Genomic DNA, 21012 nt, shown 5'->3' on the forward strand with positions numbered 1-21012 from the left:
ATATGTACAATTATTTTTGAATCCCATATGATAGTGTTGAAATCTACAGACTTCTAATTCATGTGCATTTTACAGTAACACTGTTAATATGTAATGTACCCTGCTGCTGCTGCTGCTAAGTCGCTGCAGTTGTGTCCGACTCTGTGCAACCCCATAGATGGCAGTCCACCAGGCTCCCCCGTCCCTGGGATTCTCCAGGCAAGAACACTGGAATGGGTTGCCATTTCCTACTCCAATGCATAAAAGTGAAAAGTGAAAGTGAAGTCGCTCAGTTGTGTCCGACTCTGTGCGACCCCATAGACTGCCGCCCACGGGGATCCTCCGTCCATGGGAGTTCCCAGGCAAGAGTACTGGAGTAGGTTGCCATTGCCTTCTCTGGTAATGTGCCCTAGTTGCTTATAAATTTTCCATCAATGCATCTGCATGCTTAGTCATATCCGACTCTTTTCAACCCTTTGAACTATAACCCACTGGGCTCCTCTGTCCATGGGGTTTTCCATGCAAGAATACTGGAGTGGGTTACCGTTTCCTTCTCTAGGGGACCCTCCTGACCCAGGGATTGAACCCGCATCCCCTGTGTCTCCTGCATTACAGGTGGATTCTTTACCCACTGAGCCATCAGGGAAGCCCTTATCAACAGTTGTACAATATAATTTCATAGCTGTGATGTTTATTCTTCATTAACTTTTATTATCTTTAATTCAGCTTAGTTGGTTAAAAGATAATGCATATTAAGCAAATACCAAAGGTAGACTTTTCATCTATGAGCTAATAATTTGTAAACCAACACAAATTTTGTTCTATAGATAACTAATTTCATCCAACCATATTGAACATGTGTTCATGGAAGAGATAGATAGACACACCATTGATTTTCCAATCTAAGGGGAAAATAAAGCCTCAGTTCCTATGTCCTACCCATAGTAAATCAGAAGACTTATGAAGACTGTATGGATCCATTTTGTACAGAGACCTTGTGTAAGCATTCAGAGCAAAAGTCAAAGAGAACAAATCACTTTGGGTCTTTCAGTAAACTTCTTCTGTAAATCTCTGTAATTTGAAAATGATATAATTTGAAATTATGACAGTGGGTAAAACCCTCGACCCCTAGGCTATGTCCAAGGCAAGTTGTTGTTCCCCTCTGAGCTTCCCATAGAGATCTTTCAACCTCTGTATTTCTTTCAGTTGTTCTGTCATCAATTTATTCCTTTAGAAACATTCTGAACACCTGATGTGCTAGAGCCAGGGGATATGAAGATGAATTAAACAAAGCTCTCCCTGTTAAGAAACTATAAGTCAGGTAAGAGAGGTGACATAGAATCCAATAATTACCTATCATGTGCTCAGTGGTAACCAGATATGTGTGTATGTGTGGTGAGAACTTTCAAGATCTACTCTCTTAGCAACTTTCAAATATACAATGCTGCTAAGTCGTTTCAGTCATGTCCGACTCTGTGAGACCCCACAGACAGCAGCCTACCAGGCTCCCCCGTCCCTGGGATTTTCCAGGCAAGAGTACTGGAATGGGTTGCCATTTCCTTCTCCAACGCGTGAAAGTGAAAAGTGAAAGTGAAGTCGCCCAGTCGTGTCCGACTCCTAGTGACCCCATGGACTGCAGCCTACCAGGCTCCTCCATCCATGGGATTTCCCAGGCAAGAGTACTGGAGTGGGTTGCCATTGCCTTCTCTACATGCTAGCAAAGTAATGCTCAAAATTCTCCAAGCCAGACTTCAAAGGTATGTGAACCGTGAACTTCCAGATGTTCAAGCTGGATTTAGAAAAGGCAGAGGAGCCAGAGATCAAATTGCCAACATCTGCTGGATCATCAAGAAAGCTAGAGAGCTCCAGGAAAGCATCTATTTCTGCTTTATTGACTATGCCAAAGCCTTTGTGTGGATCACAATAAACTGTGGAAAATTCTGAAAGAAATGGAAATACCAGACCACTTGACCTGCCTGTTGAGAAATCTGTATGCAGGTCAGGAAGCAACAGTTAGAACTGGACATGGAACAACAGACTGGTTCCAAATAGGAAAAGGAGTACGTCAAGGCTGTATATTGTCACCCTGCTTATTTAACTTATATGCAGTGTACATCATGAGAAATGCTGGGCTGGATGAAACACAAGCTGGAATCAAGATTGCCGGGAGAAATATGAATAACCTCAGATATGCAGATGACACCACCCTTATGGCAGAAAGTGAAGAAGAACTAAAGAGCCTCTTGATGAAAGTGAAAGAGGAGAGTGAAAAAGTTGGCTTTAAAACTCAACATTCAGAAAACTAAGATCATGGCATCCGGTCCCATCACTTCATGGCAAAGAGGTGGGGAAACAGTGAGACTTTTATTTTGGGGGGCTCCAAAATCACTGCAGCCATGAAATTAAAAGACACTTACTCCTTGGAAGGAAAGTTACAACCAACCTAGATAGCATATTCAAAAGCAGAGACATTGCTTTGCCAACAAAGGTCCGTCTAGTCAAGGCTATGGTTTTTCCAGTGGTCATGTATGGATGTGAGAGTTGGACTGTAAAGAATGCTGAGTGCAGAAGAACTGATGCTCTTGAACTGTGGTGTTGGAGAAGACTCTTGAGAGTCCCTTGGACTGCAAGGAGATCCAACCAGTCCACCCTAAAGGAAATCAGTCCTGGGTGTTCACTGGAAGGACTGATGTTGAAGCTTAAACTCCAAAATGTTGGCCACGTGATGAGAAGCACTGACTCATTGGAAAAGACCCTGATGCTGAGAAAGATTGAATGCAGGAGGAGAAAGGGACGACAGAGGATGAGATGGTTGTATGGCATCACTGACTCAATGGACATGAGTTTGGGTATGCTCTGGGAGTTGGTGATGGATAGAGAGGCCTGGTGTGCTGCGGTTCATGGGGTCGCAAAGAGTCAAACACGACTGAGGGACTGAACTGAACTGACAGCATTATAACTTTGTTTATATGTCCATCAATGCCTATTAAATGTAGCACCTCAAGGCAAGAATACCAGATCAGTTATCTTTTGCATTCCCTCAGCGTTTCTCAATGCAACTGAACAGAAGTGCTCAATAAATGAGCTTTTACAGTGATCCTTTCTCCCATTTTCCAAACCACAGCACAAGAAGTTTAAACACAGATTATTTAAAATTAAGATGGAATTTCTACCTCAAACTATAGATTTCTCTCAACTGCAACTTCCTATTCCTTGAAAGTGTTAATATGGCAACTATGTTTCTACATTTCTAAGTATGATGTGAAAATCTCTCGGTCCTGTCAGGACTCTTTGTGACCCCATGGACTCCAGGCCAGAATACTGGAGCAGGTAGCCTTTCCCTTCTCCAGGAGAATCTTCCCAACCCTGGGATCAAACCCCAGGTCTCCCAGATCACAGGTGGCACTGCAGGCACAGTGCAGGCTTATCTAAGTATGAGAGTAAGTTTATTAATAAAAAGGACTTCTTTACATGAAAAAAGACTGATAAAAGTGCTCTGGTTACTCAGTTCTAATGAGATGGATGAAACTGGAGCCGATTATACAGAGTGAAGTAAGCCAGAAAGAAAAACACCAATACAGTATACTGACACATATATACGGAATTTAGAAAGATGGTAATGATGACCCTGTATGCGAGACAGCAAAAGAGACACAGATGTACAGAACGGACTTTTGGACTCTGAGGGAGAGGGAGAGGGTGGGATGATTTGGGAGAATGGCATTGAAACATGTATACGATCATGTAAGAAACGAAGTGCCAGTCTATGTTCGATACAGGATACAGGATGCTTGGGGCTGGTGCATGGGGATGATCCAGAGAGATGATATGGGGTGGGAGGTGGGAGGGGGATTCAGGATTGGGAGCTTGTATACACCCGTGGTGGATTCATGTCAATATATGGCAAAACCAATACAGTATTGTAAAGTAAAATAAAGTTAAAATTAAAAAAAAAAAGTGCTCTGGTTACAAGTGGCTTTTTTAAACTTTTTATTTTGATATACAGTTGTATAGGGCAATGGAAAAATAGAACAGAAAGATTGCTGTGCATCTAAAACTGCTCTGAAGGGAATTCCCTGGCTGTCCTGTGGTTAGGATTCAGCGTTTTCACTGCCAGAGTCCAGGTTCAATCCCTGGTGGGGGAACTAAGATTTCACAAGCTTCACGGCATGGCTAAGAAATGAAATTAACTTAAAAAATAAAATAAAAAAATTAAACGGTTCTAAAAGTAAAGTTTATTTTTAAAAAACAGAACCACTATGTGAACTAGCAAACCCACTTTCAGCTATATATTCAAAAGAGTTGAAAGCAGGGTTTTGAAGAGATATCTCACGCCCACGTGCATGGCTTGTTAACTGTAGTCACCATGCTGTGCATTACACTCTCAGTGCTTATTTATCTTGGAACTGGAAGTTTGTACCTTTTGACCATGCATGTGTGCGTGCTAAGTTGCTTCAGTCATGTCCAACTCTTTGTGACCCTATGGACTGTAGTCTGCCAGGCTCCTCTGTCCTTGGGATTCTCTAGGCAAGAATGCTGGAGTGGGTTGCCATGCCCTCCTCCAGGGGATCTTCCTGACCCAGGGATCAAACCCGCATCTTGCAGCTCCTGCATTGCCAGTGAATTCTTCATTGCTGAGCCACCTGGGAAGCCCTACCTTTTGATCCTTTCACCCATTCCCCCCTACCTCTTCCTCTGTCTCTGGCAGCCACCAATCTCTTCTGTATGAATTTGGTTTTCCTAGATTCCACAATAAATGAGGTCATATAGTATTTGTCTTTCTCTAACTTATTTCACTTATACTATTTCATTATAGCTTTTCCCTCCTAATTCTCTTATGTGAAACTTTTCTAAGTGTTTAAAATTCTTTTTTTTCCCCCAAATGCTCTTCATTCAGATGGAAATTTCAAAAAGCAGGTAAATCTGCATAAGCCAAAGGGTTACACTGGTCCCCTCAAGATTTCTTTCCCTTGACTTCTAATATTCTGTGACTTCCTGATTACATACAGATTTGTTTAAAACCTTCAGAATTGGTGCATTCACAGACCCACATCACTAATCTCCACATTTGTACTGAAGCTGTTATAATTGGGTGGCAGGTGGGAGATAGTTTAGCAGAACTCACAAAGCACCTGCAAGATTTGTTTTGAACCAGTTTCTTTCTACAGCTGTTAGTAAACATCTCAGGACCTCTCACCTCTCACATTAAAGGCTAAAAATCTAAAGGGAAGTAAAGAGCATTGTCACTTAAAAAGGCAGCCTGAGCCTGGACCTGGTGACTCAAAGAGAAGACCAGGAACTGTTGTCACCTGAGTCCATGTTAGAAATAGAGACTCATGGGCCCTACCCTTGACCTTCTGAATCAGGATCCAGATTCTGTAATACTGAATAAGATATAGCAAGCATGTTTTGTTATATTTATTTAACAGAGACTTTTGCTTCTTGTTCTTAATGTACAGCTTTAGTGCTTTCAAACTGTTTCTCTTTTTAAATTAAAATTTCTCTTTTTTTTTTTTTCTTCTGAAAGTCAGAAGAACCCAAAAGATATTTGGTTAAGGTCCAGAAAAGTGATATATCAAGGTAACATCCTTGACTTGGGTACCTATGATGGTAATTTCAGTATGTCATTTTTCACAGGTAGTTGAAGAAAACAAGAACAGGTTTTATGGTGCCCCCAAATATGGAGGATGGATACTGGACAACTGCCCTCTTGTGAAAGAACTCTGGATGGTCTTAGTCGACAAAGGAGTTCTACCCGATTTAGTCATCTGTTTATCAAACACAGAAAACAATGGTTGGTAAATACTTATCATGTCAATTCAGAGTGAAGTTTTTACTGCTGATAATATTTTTAGTTTATGTTTTTATGAACTATGAAATGGAAAACTCTCCACCTTCCCTGGGTACAACAAATACCGCCCCAGCAGTCCCTTCATGACCTAAAGGTACACAAAAGGAAACATCCAGCCACTGAGTAGGTGGCCACGGATGGTATGCTAGGTCACTGGATCCTCCAATAGTCTCTTATTATTATTCTTTGGAGCTGAGCACTTAACAACCCTCATCCCAGTCAGCATTATAACTTCTGAATGAAAAATATATAAGGCTGAGGGCAAAACTATCTGTTAATCCTTTTTCCCCTCAAATGGGAAATACTAAGTAGATAAAGATAACAGAACTAAATTTTAATTTCTGTCACTGTGTGTAAAGCTATAGTAATGAAAAAATTATGGCACTGCCAGAAAAAAATGACATAGACCAATCAAACAGAATAAAGAGCCCAGAGATGAACTCACACATATATAGTCAACTAATCTTTGATAAGGGAGCCAAAAATATTCTGTTATTTTGCATCTTAAGGAAATATATTTGAAAAGAAAATTTCCAGGGGCAGACTGTATTATACTACTTTTTATGTTTTAGTTCCTTATAGTATGTCAATATATACCTTTTAAAAAGGATTTAAGATGGTCTCAAAAAATCTGAGCTCTATTTAGATAAATACTTAAAGGAAAATATATTTGGATATAGACAGAAATAATTTTTCATTTCTAATTTCCAAAATATATTTCACTATATTTTATAGAGCCTCAAAATTAATATTACTCTTTATCTGTATTTCAGGAAAATATTTATATAATAGACTGTATTTAAAGAATAAACAAGAAATTGACTCCAAGATTTTAGAAAGATTATTAGATGAACTACTAAAGGAAAGAAAAGAGGAAGAAGCAGCAAGGTAATCTGCCTGGCACAATAAATGAGATTAATTAACCTTTTACAACTGTTAAAAATCTACTAATAATTTATATTTATAAAATGTCTTTAACATCAAAATAGGCCTACTAATAAGATCCAATTCTAATTCTAAGAAAAATAGTAATTTCACAAATATTACCAGAATCTCTAAAGTATATAGCTGTGGATATTTTCACAGTCCCAAATCAGACATTCTAAACCAAATGTTTACTTTCAAAATACATTGTAAAAAAAAAAAAAAATGTCCTGGTAGTCCAGAGGCTAAAACTTTGAGCTCCCAATGTAGGGGGCCTGGGTTTGATCCTTGGTTGGGGAACTAGATCCCATATACCTCAACTAAGAGTTTGGATGTTGCAACTAAGACCCAGTGCAGTCAAATAAATAAACATATTTTTTTTAATGAACATAGAAAAAGTATATATTTTCTACTCTATTTATCTGTGACTTACTTTTACTAACTAGAATCTGCAGATCAAAGAAATAATATAAAAAGTGAAAATACACTTGTGTCATATGACTGAAATTCAAAGCTTGACTAAGTTCTACATAAGGTAAAGAACAAGACTGCTGCTAAGTCATGTCAGTCGTGTCCAACTCTGTGTGACCCCATAGATAGCAGCCCACCAGGTTCCCCTGTCCCTGGGTTTCTCCAGGCAAGAATACTGCAGTGGGTTGCCATTGCCTTCTCCCAAGAAAGAGACTAGTTATTTATAACTGATAGGTTCAGCATCAGTTGGGACTTCCTGGTGGTTCAGTGGCTAAGACTCCGAGCTCCCGATATGGAGGATATCAACTCAATCCCTGGTGGGATAACTAGATCCCACATGCCACATTAAGACTTGGTGCAGCCAAATAAATAAATTAATTAAATACTTAAAAAAAATTGGTCAGAGATGCAGTGCAACTTGGTTGGAAAAGAGATAAAATTTATAGGATTTAGAATTACATTTTTGGCCAAATATCTACAGACATGCTGATTCTACCTGTTTTCCAGCATCAGTTTCCAAATGTGCTGGTCAAATGCAAGATAATTTCTTTTATCACCATTTGTCTTTGATCTACCCAAGTAGTACATGGAAGTAGCTAGAAACTGGCAGCAAAATTCTTCTTCCTCCTTGTCAGATCTAGATTCTTAGCAGCAGCAACATATAGTATCCAGGTTTTGGATGAGGAAAGCATCACAAAAGAGCCCTACCTAACTAGATAAGTAGAAGAATTGCCAGTTCACACACTACCAAGTACGGAAGCCATGCAGAAACAATGCTCAGTGGTCTCAAAGGTCTGGGTCATGAACAAGAGAACTCAAATTACATTAAGACTTCAGTCTGGATCACAGGGTCACAGGGTTTAGAATATAGCGAGACAACACTTCCTATTAACAAGAAACAGGATTTGTGGTCCGGTGATTATGAATCTGCCTGCCAGTTCAGGGGACACTGGGTCAATCCCTGGTCTGGGAAGATTCCACATGTCTCAGGGCAACCAAGCCCATGTACCACAGCTATAGAACCCACAGTCTAGAGTCTGCGAGCTGCAACTGCTGAAGCCCACACACCCTAAAGCCCGTGCTCTGCAACAAGAGAAGCCACCTCAATGTGGAGCTCAAGCGCCACAGCTAGAGTGTAGCCCCTGCTTGCTGCAACTAGAGAAGGGCCCGGGTGCAGCAACAAAGACCCAGCACAGCCAAAAATAAATAAAACAAGGCACACACTGTTGGGAGGAGAGGTATAGTGATATATTTGAAGAGAATATGTATAAAGATTTTCAAAGGAAGGGGAAAAGGACATCAAAAGAGCACTGAGTATGAGAGAATGACCCACCTACAGAAGAGTCTGAAGAAGCCTGTCCAGAGGGGCCTACTCATATGAATGGGCTCTGCTCCACTTAACTGGTCCCCTGTTGGTGACTGCTCGATACAGTCACTGTTAAAAAACTCGATACTGTTTTTAAAGATGCAGTCAACATTCTTATACATGTTTCTTTGTGTAACAGTATGCCAATACCTGAGGGCTAAATTCCTAGTTCTTCAACCCTAATGAAAACCAGATTCCTTATTCCTCTTTAAATGTCATCATTACTTTGTTAAAAAGAAAATAAATTTTCTGAATACAAAGAAAATTTGCAAATTTTCAACTTACTCCTACAGAAAAAAATTTAAAGAACAAAAAATGTGAAATAAAAATTTAAAACTGTCAGAATGCCACCATCCATAGATAATTACTATTAACAATTTGATTCATTTTATTCTAGTCTTTTAATCTTCATTTATATACATTTTAAATAAAAAATTTTTATTATACATAGTTTTATATTATACCTTTTTCCACTTAACTCTATGTTGTGAACATTTCTCATTTAATCAGAGGGAAAATGATACAAATTCTCCCAGCTTAGAGTTAGACAATTCTTTATCAGTTTTTCCAGGTTTCCTAATTAATAGCCAGAGTTTTTAATATACAACATTTTAACTTTTCTTACCAAAAAAAAATCCCCAAAACACACAAAAAATTCTGAAAATTAACTAGCCTCAATATGAGTAAATTAAATGTTTATGTGGTAAAGTAAAAAGTATAGTGAATATTATAAATGATTTATTCTTTATTTTTACCATTATAAGCCTTAAATTCTATGATATTGTAAGATATTTGAATTCCCAAAGATAACTACATTTTGGACCTTTTCATTTCAGAAAAGTCAGCGAAGAGACATTAAGAATAGAAGAAGAAAATCGAAAGCTATTGGAAGCTATGACTGCAAAAGCAAAAGGCAAACAAAAGATTATATAATTAACAATGTGTCATTTGATTTTGTATTGTGACTGCAAAGTCGCAGTATTTACAGAGAATTATAAACAGAGCCGCCGTGTTTCCCAGTTTGCCCATTAGAGTCCAGGTTTACGCCCAGGTTCCTGAAATATTTGTTTGACTCCCTCTCCTTCTCACTGTGTTCCAATTTGGATAATGCACTGTGTGATCACAGCAGTAATGAATTCATAAAAAATGGATTCCTGACACAGACATCTACTCATCCACCTTGTAAGAGGGATACACAGCAGGACCAGTATGTGCAACATGTCTTTTCTTTTCTAATTAGCACATAAAAAATAAAAAGAAACAAATGAAATGAATTACAGTCATTCCTCAATATCCATCAGGAATTGGTCCCAGGACTCCTGCAGATACCAAAAATTCGGGAATTCTTAAGTCCCTTATATATAATGTCATAGTATGTGTGTATAACCTAAACACATCGGCATATACTTTAAATCATCTCTAGATAACTTATAATGCCTAATAAAATGTAAATGCTATGTAAATAGTTGCTAGCAAATTCAAGTTTTGCTTTTTGGAACTTTCTGAAATTTTTTTTCAAATATTTTCAACTTGTGGTTGGTTGAATCCATGGATATAGAACCTGAAGATTCAGAAAACCAACTGTATATTTTATTTAATATACTATATTCAAATTATTATTTTAACATAATGCAAATTATGTTAAATTTAATTAATATTGATTAATGCATGTAATCAATGCAAAAATTATTAATATGTTTTATATTCAGTTTTTCACACAAAGTCTCCGAAGCCCATTGTGTATTTTACACTCACCGCACATCTCAGCTTGGACTAGCCACATTTCAAGTGCTCAGTAGCCACGTGTGGCTTGTGGCTATGTATCAGATAGTGCAGGAATAGCCATTCCCTATTAAATGGACATTAGGGCTGTTTCCTGTCTTTTACTGTTATAATATTTGGGACTGCTGTATGCTATGGCATATATTTGGGAATATATTTTATATTCTATTTTAATAGATATAATACATAGAGACTGTATCTATCTTTTTCATTAAGCATCATGCTCCAGGGGTTGTTCCCAATTAAATATCTGCTGACTTAAACTAAATAATTTATTTCTTCTCATTTTTTTCTATAAGCAGAAGAAACTGAAGCCGAGGCTTTTGAGGATATCGAAGGTGAAGAGTCTGAACTTCACGAATGGTCTGAGACCCCTGACGTTGCTGAGGAGACCGGGGGGGTCTTACCCGAGGAGTCTGACATTTTTGAGGTCCCAGAAACAGAACATGAATCAGGTTAGACTTTTATTAAAGTGTGTGTCCTTAATTCCCCTGCTGCCTGTTGGTGTGTTTGTGTGCATGTGTGTGTATGTCTGTTGATGTGGTACAAAGTGGAAGCAGGTTGAGATTGCAGAGATGTGGCCCCAGAGAGCAGCAGGTGGCTGAAAGTATGGTAAGAAAGCTGAGTGCTCTGCCCGGGTGCTGGCACTCTTGTCAGGGTCTGCTATATAATTTGGGGGGCACAATGTTCAAATATCAGGAAAAAAGACTCATTAAAAGTACAAGAACATAAAGCTCTTTCTTTCCTTCCATAGTCTCTCTTAACTTGTCATAGTACTTTATGTTTCCTGTTTAAAGTCATTCTAAGAAAAATTAAAATTTTCAGTTCTTAAGCATGAATTTTACCATTCGTCTTTATGTTGCCCAATGCCACTTTTAAATGCAAACCTAAAAAAGGATGTGATGAGGTTCCATACTCATTCATGTCTCTTTAAATGCCATTACCTTCATTCTGCCTCTGGAGCAAGTTCTAATTTGAAGGGGAAACATGGTCAGACCTGTCAGCATCTTCCCATCCCCAAATCACTAAGTTATACTTATTCCCACACATCGTGGGCCCTCTTAGAATTCTGTACTCATGATGGGGGATCAAGAACGTTCATAGGAATGAGACGGCAAAGAATGGCAGACAGATCTCTGCTCACAGGCGTGCCCTATTGTCCCGCTGGAGTCCCTTTGGATTTTGCTTACAAAACTCAGTTCAAAGATCAAAATGACAACCAAAGTGGATTAAACAAAGTATGGGGCCATTCTGGGCAAGAGATACAGGACACCCACACAGCTTATATACCCATGAAGCCAGCCCTCCTCAAATGTCCAGTTCGGTGGGTTGGGACAGGGCGAGAAGGAGTCTATAAGGCAATGAAAGTCACTCTCAGGACTGGAGAATGGACTTAAGCAGCAAGATCAGGCACTTCACCGTGGTGGAAGCGGGGCTTATAAATGCCTCGCAGCACAATTAGTGTTGAATTACTCCCTCTTCTCTTGAGTGTTAAACATTAGAGATTCTATTGAAAGAGGACCCAACTATTGTTTTAGCTAACTTGCCGGACAGTCTCCACAAGATTACAGAATGGCTATATATAGATTTTTTAAATATATATGTGTGTGTGTGAGACGCACAAAACTTGTGTCTCAGAACTAGGAAAGACTAAGGGGTGAGAAGAAAGATAATTAGTTCTTCCTTCTCTGTCTACACTACATCTGTACGTGAACCATGTCTTTTATTATCCAGGAAAGCAGTTGTTGATCTGTATCTTCAAAAGTGCTATTAGTTGAGATTCTCCTCAGTTTCACCACACCTACACCCACAACTGAGACTTTGGCCACTTTATGGTCTTTTGGAATATCTTTATGGGTATCTCAAGAAATTAAAAGAATGCTCAGGCATTTTTGATGCCATGTGAATAAAAGTTTGAATGATATTTAACAACAGTTATCAGAACTGTATGTTTCAGTTATTATTATGGTCAACGTCCTTTTGTGTATTTAAGAAAATTCTTCATTTTCTACCTTATTTTATTATGTATTTTTATGGCTCCCTGGAACCAAGCAGTGGGTTCGTGTGTTTGCAGTGTAGAAAACTAAACTCTGACCGCAGATATCTGCAGCAAAGTAAGGTCTTAGTAGTAGGATGCCAAGTGAGGGAGTGGGAGACAAGCCTGAGATCCACTCCAACTTGGTCTTTGAGTTGGGGACATTTAAGGAGGAGAGGGCTTCCCAGGTGGCACTAGTAGTAAAGAACTCACCTGCCAATGCAGGGGATGTAAGAGACATGGGTTTGATCCCTGGGTCAGGAAGATCCCCTGGAGGAGGGCGTGGCAGCCCACTTCACTATTCTTGCCTGGAGAATCCCGTGGACAGAGGAGCCTTGAGGGCTGCAGTCCATAGGGCTGCAAAGAGTCGGACATGAATGAAGCAACTTAGCTCATGAACAAAGGGGAAGAACAAAGAATCTTCAGTTAATCATCATCCTGTGACATTTCTTAATCCTTGTTTTGGGGGTCAAGATGCCTACTGTTTATGAATCTTTTTATGAGTTTCTGGTGATTCATGATCCAGGGATCTGTTAGCTCATCTTACCCTGGAGAAACAACTTGAGTATGTACATTAACGATGTTATCTAATTCTGGTTGATTAGTGTTCACTTAGCACAGAATGGGCTGCCGTTTATGGGGTCGCACAGAGTGGGACACAACTGAAGTGACTTAGCAGCAGCAGCAGCAGCACAGAAATGAGGTCAGAGGGGACAAGAAAGGGAATAACATTTTGAATAAAGAGATTAACTATAAACTCAGCAGGGGAACTCGGTTTTAGGGGAAATCAGTAGGCAATGGCACCCCACTCCAGTACTCTTGCCTGGAAAATCACATGGGCAGAGGAGCCTGGTAGGCTGCAGTCCATGGGGTCACTGAGAGTTGGACACGACTGAGCGACTTCACTTTCACTTTTCACTTTCATGCATTGGAGAAGGAAATGGCAACCCACTCCAGTGTTCTTGCCTGGAGAATCCCAGGGACGGAGGAGGCTGGTGGGCTGCTGTCTATGGGGTCACACAGAGTCGGACACAACTGAGTGACTCAGCAGCTACTTTACCTAATGAGAACTGTATTATCAATTTGACATAGTATATACAATTTAAACTTTTGAAATTTTCTTTGTGCCAAAATTTTCATAAAGGAATAATGTTTTTAAAACTCAAACACTAACTATTAGATTTTTTTTTAAGTATCTGAGCCTCCTGAGGATGCTACAGTTGGAGCAGAATTTCCAAAAGGATCCAGAGAGGGCCTGGAAACTAAAGAATTACCTGAAACAGGTTAGATTATAAAATAAAAGTAGTGTATAGAAATGCTTTTCATATTCTCTTGCAATTTTAGGCATAAAACCAATTTCCTACTTATGTCTTTCTATGCCAGTTATATGCTGGTTGATGTGTGTTATATTTGTCTAACTTATAATATTAAAAGCGTATCTAGCCAACTTATAACAGTTTTTCAACAAATTTTATGTTCTACTTTTATTAACAAAGTTGCCATATGAAATTTATATTAATTATCTAAATAATTTGGATTTTATTTATAAGTAACAATTCATCCACAGCCAAAACAATGAACAAAGCATAGTTGAAATATGAATTTATAAATGCATATTATTGCTTAGAACTCTAAGTTTACTTCTTTCAAATGTTTAAAAAGTATTATGAATTATTTTGGCAATATAGCTAAAGATATAATGCTTGAAGGCTCTTTTTTTTTTTCTTTTAACCTTTACTCAAAAGTTCTACTACCTGAATTTCCAGAAGATGGTTATCCTGATGTTCCTGAAATGGATTCAATTAAAGAGAATGTCAGCTCTTTCTACGCTGCCTGGAGACAGATGGAAACAGCTATCAGTGACTCTTTCACTCAAATTTTAAACCTGGAGATTGCTGGCAAAACTCCAGAGGAACTACTTCAAAAAGTCGTTGAAATTATGGAAAGTAAGGGCTGCTGTAATCATAACATTTATTGTCATGAACAAGCCATATTAATAAAAGTACTGTGAAAGTTTAAAGCCTATGGTTTATGAAGTAAAACATTCAATATATCCAGGGATGATATTTAAAATATTCAACAACTGTCCTAGAGCACCCATCAGAATAGCCACTGGACACACAGCACTGGCCAAACTGGCCACTTGTCACCTGAAGAGTTTGTAAAGGCCTGTTTGCCTACACATGTAAGCTAAGAGACCAGCCCTATAATTTTCTTAATCTTGCTACTGTAATATGTTCATAAGCTTTTATCCTAAAAATGTCTTCCCAACTGTTTGTTTGTTTTTGAAAGAACCCTTTCACCATGCTGGTTGGGAGTTAACTGTAGAAGATTATGATGAAGAAACAGAAGACTATCAGGCTGAAGCCGATGTCGATGAGGAGCTGGAAGAGGAAGAAGAGGAAGAGGAAGAGGTGGGAGGCTTTTCTCCTGCTCACTGCCCATGCTCACGTCACTGGAAGCGCACATATCCAGAGTGGTAACTGGCACTTCTAGACTTCAAGAAAACAAGCAGGGATCTTCAGATTTGCAAACATTTTCAACACATTTTGCCTCCATTCAGCTTCATTTGACCTCTGAAATGCCAGACCATGAAAAAGGGAAAGAGAAAACTTTAAATTTTTTTTCCATGGAAAAATCTATACATATTAGAGACAGAAATATTTTATAAATTTAACAGAAGTGGGTGTTTTATGTAAAATACAACTGTGGCATCTTTGAGGGGCTGATGGCATGAAAACAAGTGGTTTTCTCAAAGAGGAACAACTCATGTTAGGCACCAATCTACTCCCTTGGCATCACAATTTTGATAACTGTTTTCAAGTGATGGCCTCCTAGTTAAGGCATCTATCAATAATAAAATAGAAAGTGATTCTTTTAATTCTGGTCTTTATCAATAAAGTGAAATAATAGGCTAGATAAACACTCATTTGTAATTAACTGGTTGCTTGATTTAAATCCAAATATGTATGTGTCAAACAAAAAATGTTATGCAGTGTGATTCTGCTAATAGCTTTTGATACTCTATCCTAAGAAACTGCTGAGACTCTCAGTCAGGGTGGTTAAAGGGTGTGGGTTTTGTCCCAATAATGTTCAGACTCTCTTTTCTTCTGTGACCTGCTCTGGTCTGCAAGAGCAAGGTGTCTTTCTTGTACCTGCAAACAGTTCTCAAGCTGTCTGTAATTTTCAAAACTTAAATTTTAAAATATGGTCTTCATTGATAATATAGTATCTTTTCCTCACTTTTACTCTTCCTAATTTATCATCCCTTCTTCCAGTGTGTGTTAGGCTTCCTGAGACGGGTGGTTGTTTTCTTTCTTTTTTCTTTTCTTTTCTTTTTTGGCTCAGTGGAGTTCAGAAGTCTTGCTGGAGTGCTTTAGGTGACAACATCCTCTAAATTTATGAAGGGCAAGCTGATTTTTCTCCCCAGCATTCAGGAATGTAGTGACAGATAGGCCACCTGTTCGTTGCTGAGGCCGGAGACAGGCCCAGTTACCTGAATTCCTCATACTTGCCCAGATGCAGGGTCAGCGAGGACTCCTCCCACCTATACAGCTCTTTCTTGGTCTCTTGCAGGCCACAGAGACCACAAAGGGTGTTAGTTGCTGATGTTAATATTCCCCAGGAAATCCACAGATTTCTACAGGGAAAATTCCTCCTAAGACTTGCCATCTCAATGCTCTGGTCCCTCTGATGCTTGTCTCCAGATACTCATCCAGTCCATAGTGGTAAAGAGTGTTGTACAGCTGTCTGCCCTCAGACGTCCACAGAGGCCAACCACCACCTGCTCTAGCAGTTAAGCACTGAGGAGGTGGTAGAGAAATGAGGAGAGTCTTTAGAGCACCATCTTCTCAGAATCCCTTGCTCCAAGACCCCCCAATCCTTATCACTATTACACACATACCTCACATTTTTTTCAACTGAAATTCAGATGTAACTGGTGAGTCTTCATTTTTTATTTGCTAAAAGTCTGGCAACCTTACTTTAAGTGCACTTATTGAAAAACAAGAAAGACTAGAGAAATTAATTAGGCATTCAAGTCAAGAACCTAGAGAAAAAAAGCATAACAAAATAGACCAAATAAAGTAAAAAGAAGGAAATTAAAGGCAAAAATTAATGAAATAGGAAAAAAAGACCAAATAAAAGCAATAGGCCTACCTTCAAAAAAAAATGAAAAATTGGTTTACTGATAAGAGCAATAAAATAGACAAACCTCCGGCAAGTAAAATGAGGTAAAAAGAAGGAGGAGTAAATAACATTTGAAACAGAAATCAGATTTTGAAAGAGGTTCATTTTAAATTATAATTTTATACTAACAAATTTTAAAGTCAAAATGAAAAGCATTTTCAAAATGCAAATTACTAAAATATGCTTAAGATGAAAGATAAAAGCTGGACAAACAAAAATAACTGTAGGGAGCTGTAGGGCTTTTCTTGTTGGTTAGATAAGTCTTATGTTATAAATCTTCCATAGCATAGAAAAATTTCAATACTTTCCAGCTCATTTTGAAGCTTGCATAACCCTGACACAAAAATTGAACGAGTGACACAAGAAAAGTAAAGATTAGTTTTGCACATTTATAGAAAGTTGTTTTTTACATCTTGTTTGGGGGGAGAAAAAAAGACGTGTTGTAGAATAGTCATGCAAAGTATTATTTCATTGTTATCTTAAAAAATAATGTATTTGTGCCTAAATTTGTGTCTTTGTATGCAAATGCGTAAGCTATACTGAGAAAAATGAGTCTGAAAAAATACACATAAAACGATTAAGTGTTAAGACAGTACTGGAAGGGAAAGGTGAGAAGAAATGTTCACTCTTGATGCATTGTGGTTATGTTTTGAATATTTTTACAGCAAGCATGCATTGTACAACACAGAAAATTCTTTTTATTTTTTTATTTAAATTTTTATTTTTACTTTATTTTACTTTACAATACTGTATTGGTTTTGCCATACATTGACATGAATCCACCACGGGTGTACATGAGTTCCCAAACATGAACCCCCCTCCCACCTCCCACCCCATATCATCTCTCTGGATCATCCCCGTGCACCAGCCCCAAGCATCCTGTATCCTGCATCAAACATAGATTGGCGATTCGTTTCTTACATGATAGTATACATGTTTCAATGCCATTCTCCCAAATTATCCCACCTTCTCCCTCTCCCTCAGAGTCCAAAAATCTGCTCTACACTCTCTGACATAAATCACAGCAGGATCCTCTATGATCCACCTCCCAGAATACTGGAAATTTTAAAAAAAAATTATTTTTAAAATGTACTTTACTTTAAATATAGGGCTTCCCTCACAGCTCAGTTGGGAGAGAACCTGCCTACAATGCAGGAGACTCTGGTTTGATTCCTGGGTTGGGAAGATCCCCTGGAGAAGGGATAGGCTTCCCACTCCAGTATTCCTGGGCTTCTCTTATGGCTCAACTGGTAAAGAATCTGCCTGCAATGCAGGAGACCTGGGTTTGATCTGGGTTTGATCTCTGGGTTGGTAAGATCCCCTGGAAAAGGGAAAGGCTACCCACTCCAGTATTCTGGCCTGGAAAATTCCATGGACCATCCATGGGGTTGCAAAGAGTTGGACACAACTGAACAACTTTCACTTTCACTTACTTTAAATACTTTGCAAGAGTCCCTAAGGGATTTTGCACATGGTTTCTTCATCTATTGCATTTCCAACTGAATAAAATAAAAATTTTCCAAAGTATTTGAATATATATCCACTGAGTAAGAAACAAAGCAAATCCTGAGACATCTCCCATTTTCATTTTCAATGAATAAGAAGTTGTGACCCTGACTCAGCTTTTACTTCTTGGAAATAATTTTATTTTAGAAACTGACTTCACAGTGACCCTGCATCTACACATTACAGGGGTTTTAGACACATTTGTAGACACATTTGTCTACAGAGGGCTTGGGACACCTTCAGTGCTGCTTCATTTTTTTAATAAAATAAAGACACTTGGGATTTGAACTCAGAGGAATATAAGAAACTGATTTTTTGATGAATTCAAATAGTATAAGAACTGGTCTTTTGTGGATTGTTTTAAAGGGATATTGTTATGGATTAAATACTATGCAAAGATGCATTTTTATAATTCCCTCTTTAGTATTATAAGAACAGTACATTAATAGTGTTCTCCAAACTTTGAATGATATTTCTAGAATGAAGATACAATTAAGGAGAAGAAAAGGCATTTGGGAGATACAAAGCACTTTTGTCCAGTGGCTCTCAAAGAAAACTTCGTCCTACAACCAGGCACCCCAGAAGAAGCAGCTAAATATCGAGAAAAGATCTATTACTTTTCAAGTCCTGAGGCTAAAGAAAAGTTTTTGGAGCAACCTGAAGAGTATGTGGCTCATGATGAACCGTTAAAGGTGAAAACAATATTCCCATCCTGATAACTGCTCCTGCGTCCTTATTTAGAGACTTGTTACAAGCCTCCACCGTTTTACTCAATAGTGAACTCACCAATATAATAAAACAGTATGGTGGCAATATCTAGGTTTTAAGAACAACTTTTTGGAATATAACATAATCTAATTATCTATTTGATTTCTTTAGTAATGCCTTACATCAAACCAACATATATTTTTTTAGCTGAAGTATTTAATAGGAAGTCACAGTTGAATTTATTGCTTGTAATTTTATTGGATTTATTTTATTGCCTAATCATTCTGATGTACCATTTTAACATCTAATTTCTTGTTAGACTTTTTTCCCCCACAATATTGTGATTTTGCCACTGTGGATATGAAATAGTACTTAGGAAATCTTCAGGCATATCATTCTTTCTTTCTCTTAATTATTTTATTAGTATAATTCCCTAGAATGGGATTACAAGAAATCACAGTATATTGTCATGGGGCTTCCCTGGTGTCTCAGCAGTAAAGAATCTGCCTGCCAGTACAGGAGAGGTGGGTTCGATCCCTTGGTATGGAAGATGCCCTGGAGAATGAAATGGCAACCCACTCCAGTATTCTTGAAAATTCCATGGACAGAGGAGCCTGACAGGCTACAGACCATGGGGTTGCAAAGAGGTGGTCACGACTCAGCCACTAAACAACATCTTGTCAGGACTTTCAATAATACTCATGCCTTGTTAAACAGAACATGTAAAACACAATTTAAACTCTTCCGGATAATTTGGGCGATTTTCATGGCTATTGCATATACCTTTAAACTCTTCTCTGAGCATTTCCTTCACAAGGACAAAAGGTGATGAGGCTGTGCTTGCTTCCCTCTGCTGCTCAAAATCCATTACTGCCAGCCCCTTTGAGGCTCATTCCATTCAAATATATCACCATCTCCCACTCCTGCTCTCACCTATAAATATCAGAGTCATTGCCCCACATTTACAAAAGATTTATCTGCTCCTTCATCCCAAACTTCATCATTGTTTTTGACCAGCTTGAGCATCAGTGGACAGTCCATACACCTGGATCTCTGTGGATTCTCTGGTTTGGGGGCTTCCCTATCTCCCATGGACAGAGGAGCCTAGCGGACGACAGTCCACACAGGTTGCAAAGAGTCAGACATGACTGAGCAACTAACACTTTCACTATTTTCACTTTATCTCCAATACAGAGATTACAGATTTAATGAAGGCACCTCTAAAATTCCTGTATCAGTGGGCTTTTTGTTTGGTAGAAAGCTTTTGGTGGTGGTGGTGGTGGTGGTGGTGTTTTTATCGTACTAAGAAAATGTCTTTGCATTCTTCCATAATTAAAACTTTTAAAAATAAACAAAATCAACTTTATTTTATTAAATGCCTTTTGGCACTTGATATCAAGATGCTCTGTATTTGTTGATGCTCCCTAAGGATCATGGTTGATGCCGTGAATCATGTTAACTGGTATACCAGTGTCGAAACATCCTTGAGTTTGTGAAGTGATAATTCAGTCTTAGGGAGAGCAGTTAATAAGCCTTAGGTTTTCTAAATTCTTAAAGCTTCTTCTTCTTCACTGTCCCTCTCCTCTACCCCCATCCTTGACCTATCCCCTATTTCAGGCTCCGCCATTAAGAATATGCCTTCTCGGCCCCCATGGCTCTGGCAAAACTGTCTGTGGAAGACAGCTGGCAGAAAAATTGGGCATTTTTCATATTCAGTTTGAGGAATTTCTTCAAGAAAAACTAATGCTGAAAACTGAAAAGAAAGTGGGACCTGAATTTGAGGACGATTCTGAGGATGAACAATTTGTAAAACAAGAATTTGAAGAGCTTGCAATTCAGGCCCATGTTACAATTGAGGAAGAAAATACAAAGAAGCTGGTAGGAATATTAATACTTTCTTTGCAGATAATTGTGCTTACTGGTGTTACTTTGAGGGAGTAGAATATAAATAGTATAAAACTCTCTATATAAAATTTTGAAGAAGTAAAATAAAAATAGCCCATAAAAGTAATTTAAGAGTCATCTTGTCAATATGTTAAATACAGACCTTGCTACTCATCTAGAATATAGAGTACTGAGTTTTGCATGACTCCACTGAAAAACAGAAAAGCTTTCCCTGACAAGAGTGTTGTATAGCATTTATTTGGGGCTATTCTTTGATGGACTACCCAGACGGTTCAGTGATAAAGCATCTGCCAATAC

The 21012-nt window shown here is 38.4% G+C and overlaps 1 protein-coding gene across 1 annotated transcript in view; it reads left to right on the forward strand.

Annotated features, from left to right (window-relative positions):
* AK9 (adenylate kinase 9) overlaps positions 1-21012 on the forward strand; it is a 121361-nt gene that overhangs the window by 53784 nt on the left and 46565 nt on the right. Inside the window, exons 16-24 of the mRNA XM_018053513.1 lie at positions 5617-5773; positions 6604-6718; positions 9428-9504; positions 10670-10828; positions 13602-13691; positions 14154-14354; positions 14701-14822; positions 18582-18794; positions 20428-20688. Coding sequence (XP_017909002.1) covers positions 5617-5773; positions 6604-6718; positions 9428-9504; positions 10670-10828; positions 13602-13691; positions 14154-14354; positions 14701-14822; positions 18582-18794; positions 20428-20688 — 1395 coding nt within the window. The remainder of the gene's footprint in view (positions 1-5616; positions 5774-6603; positions 6719-9427; positions 9505-10669; positions 10829-13601; positions 13692-14153; positions 14355-14700; positions 14823-18581; positions 18795-20427; positions 20689-21012) is intronic.

The sequence above is a fragment of the Capra hircus genome, chromosome 9 (assembly GCF_001704415.2).
Source record: "Capra hircus breed San Clemente chromosome 9, ASM170441v1, whole genome shotgun sequence".
NCBI lineage: Eukaryota > Metazoa > Chordata > Mammalia > Artiodactyla > Bovidae > Capra > Capra hircus.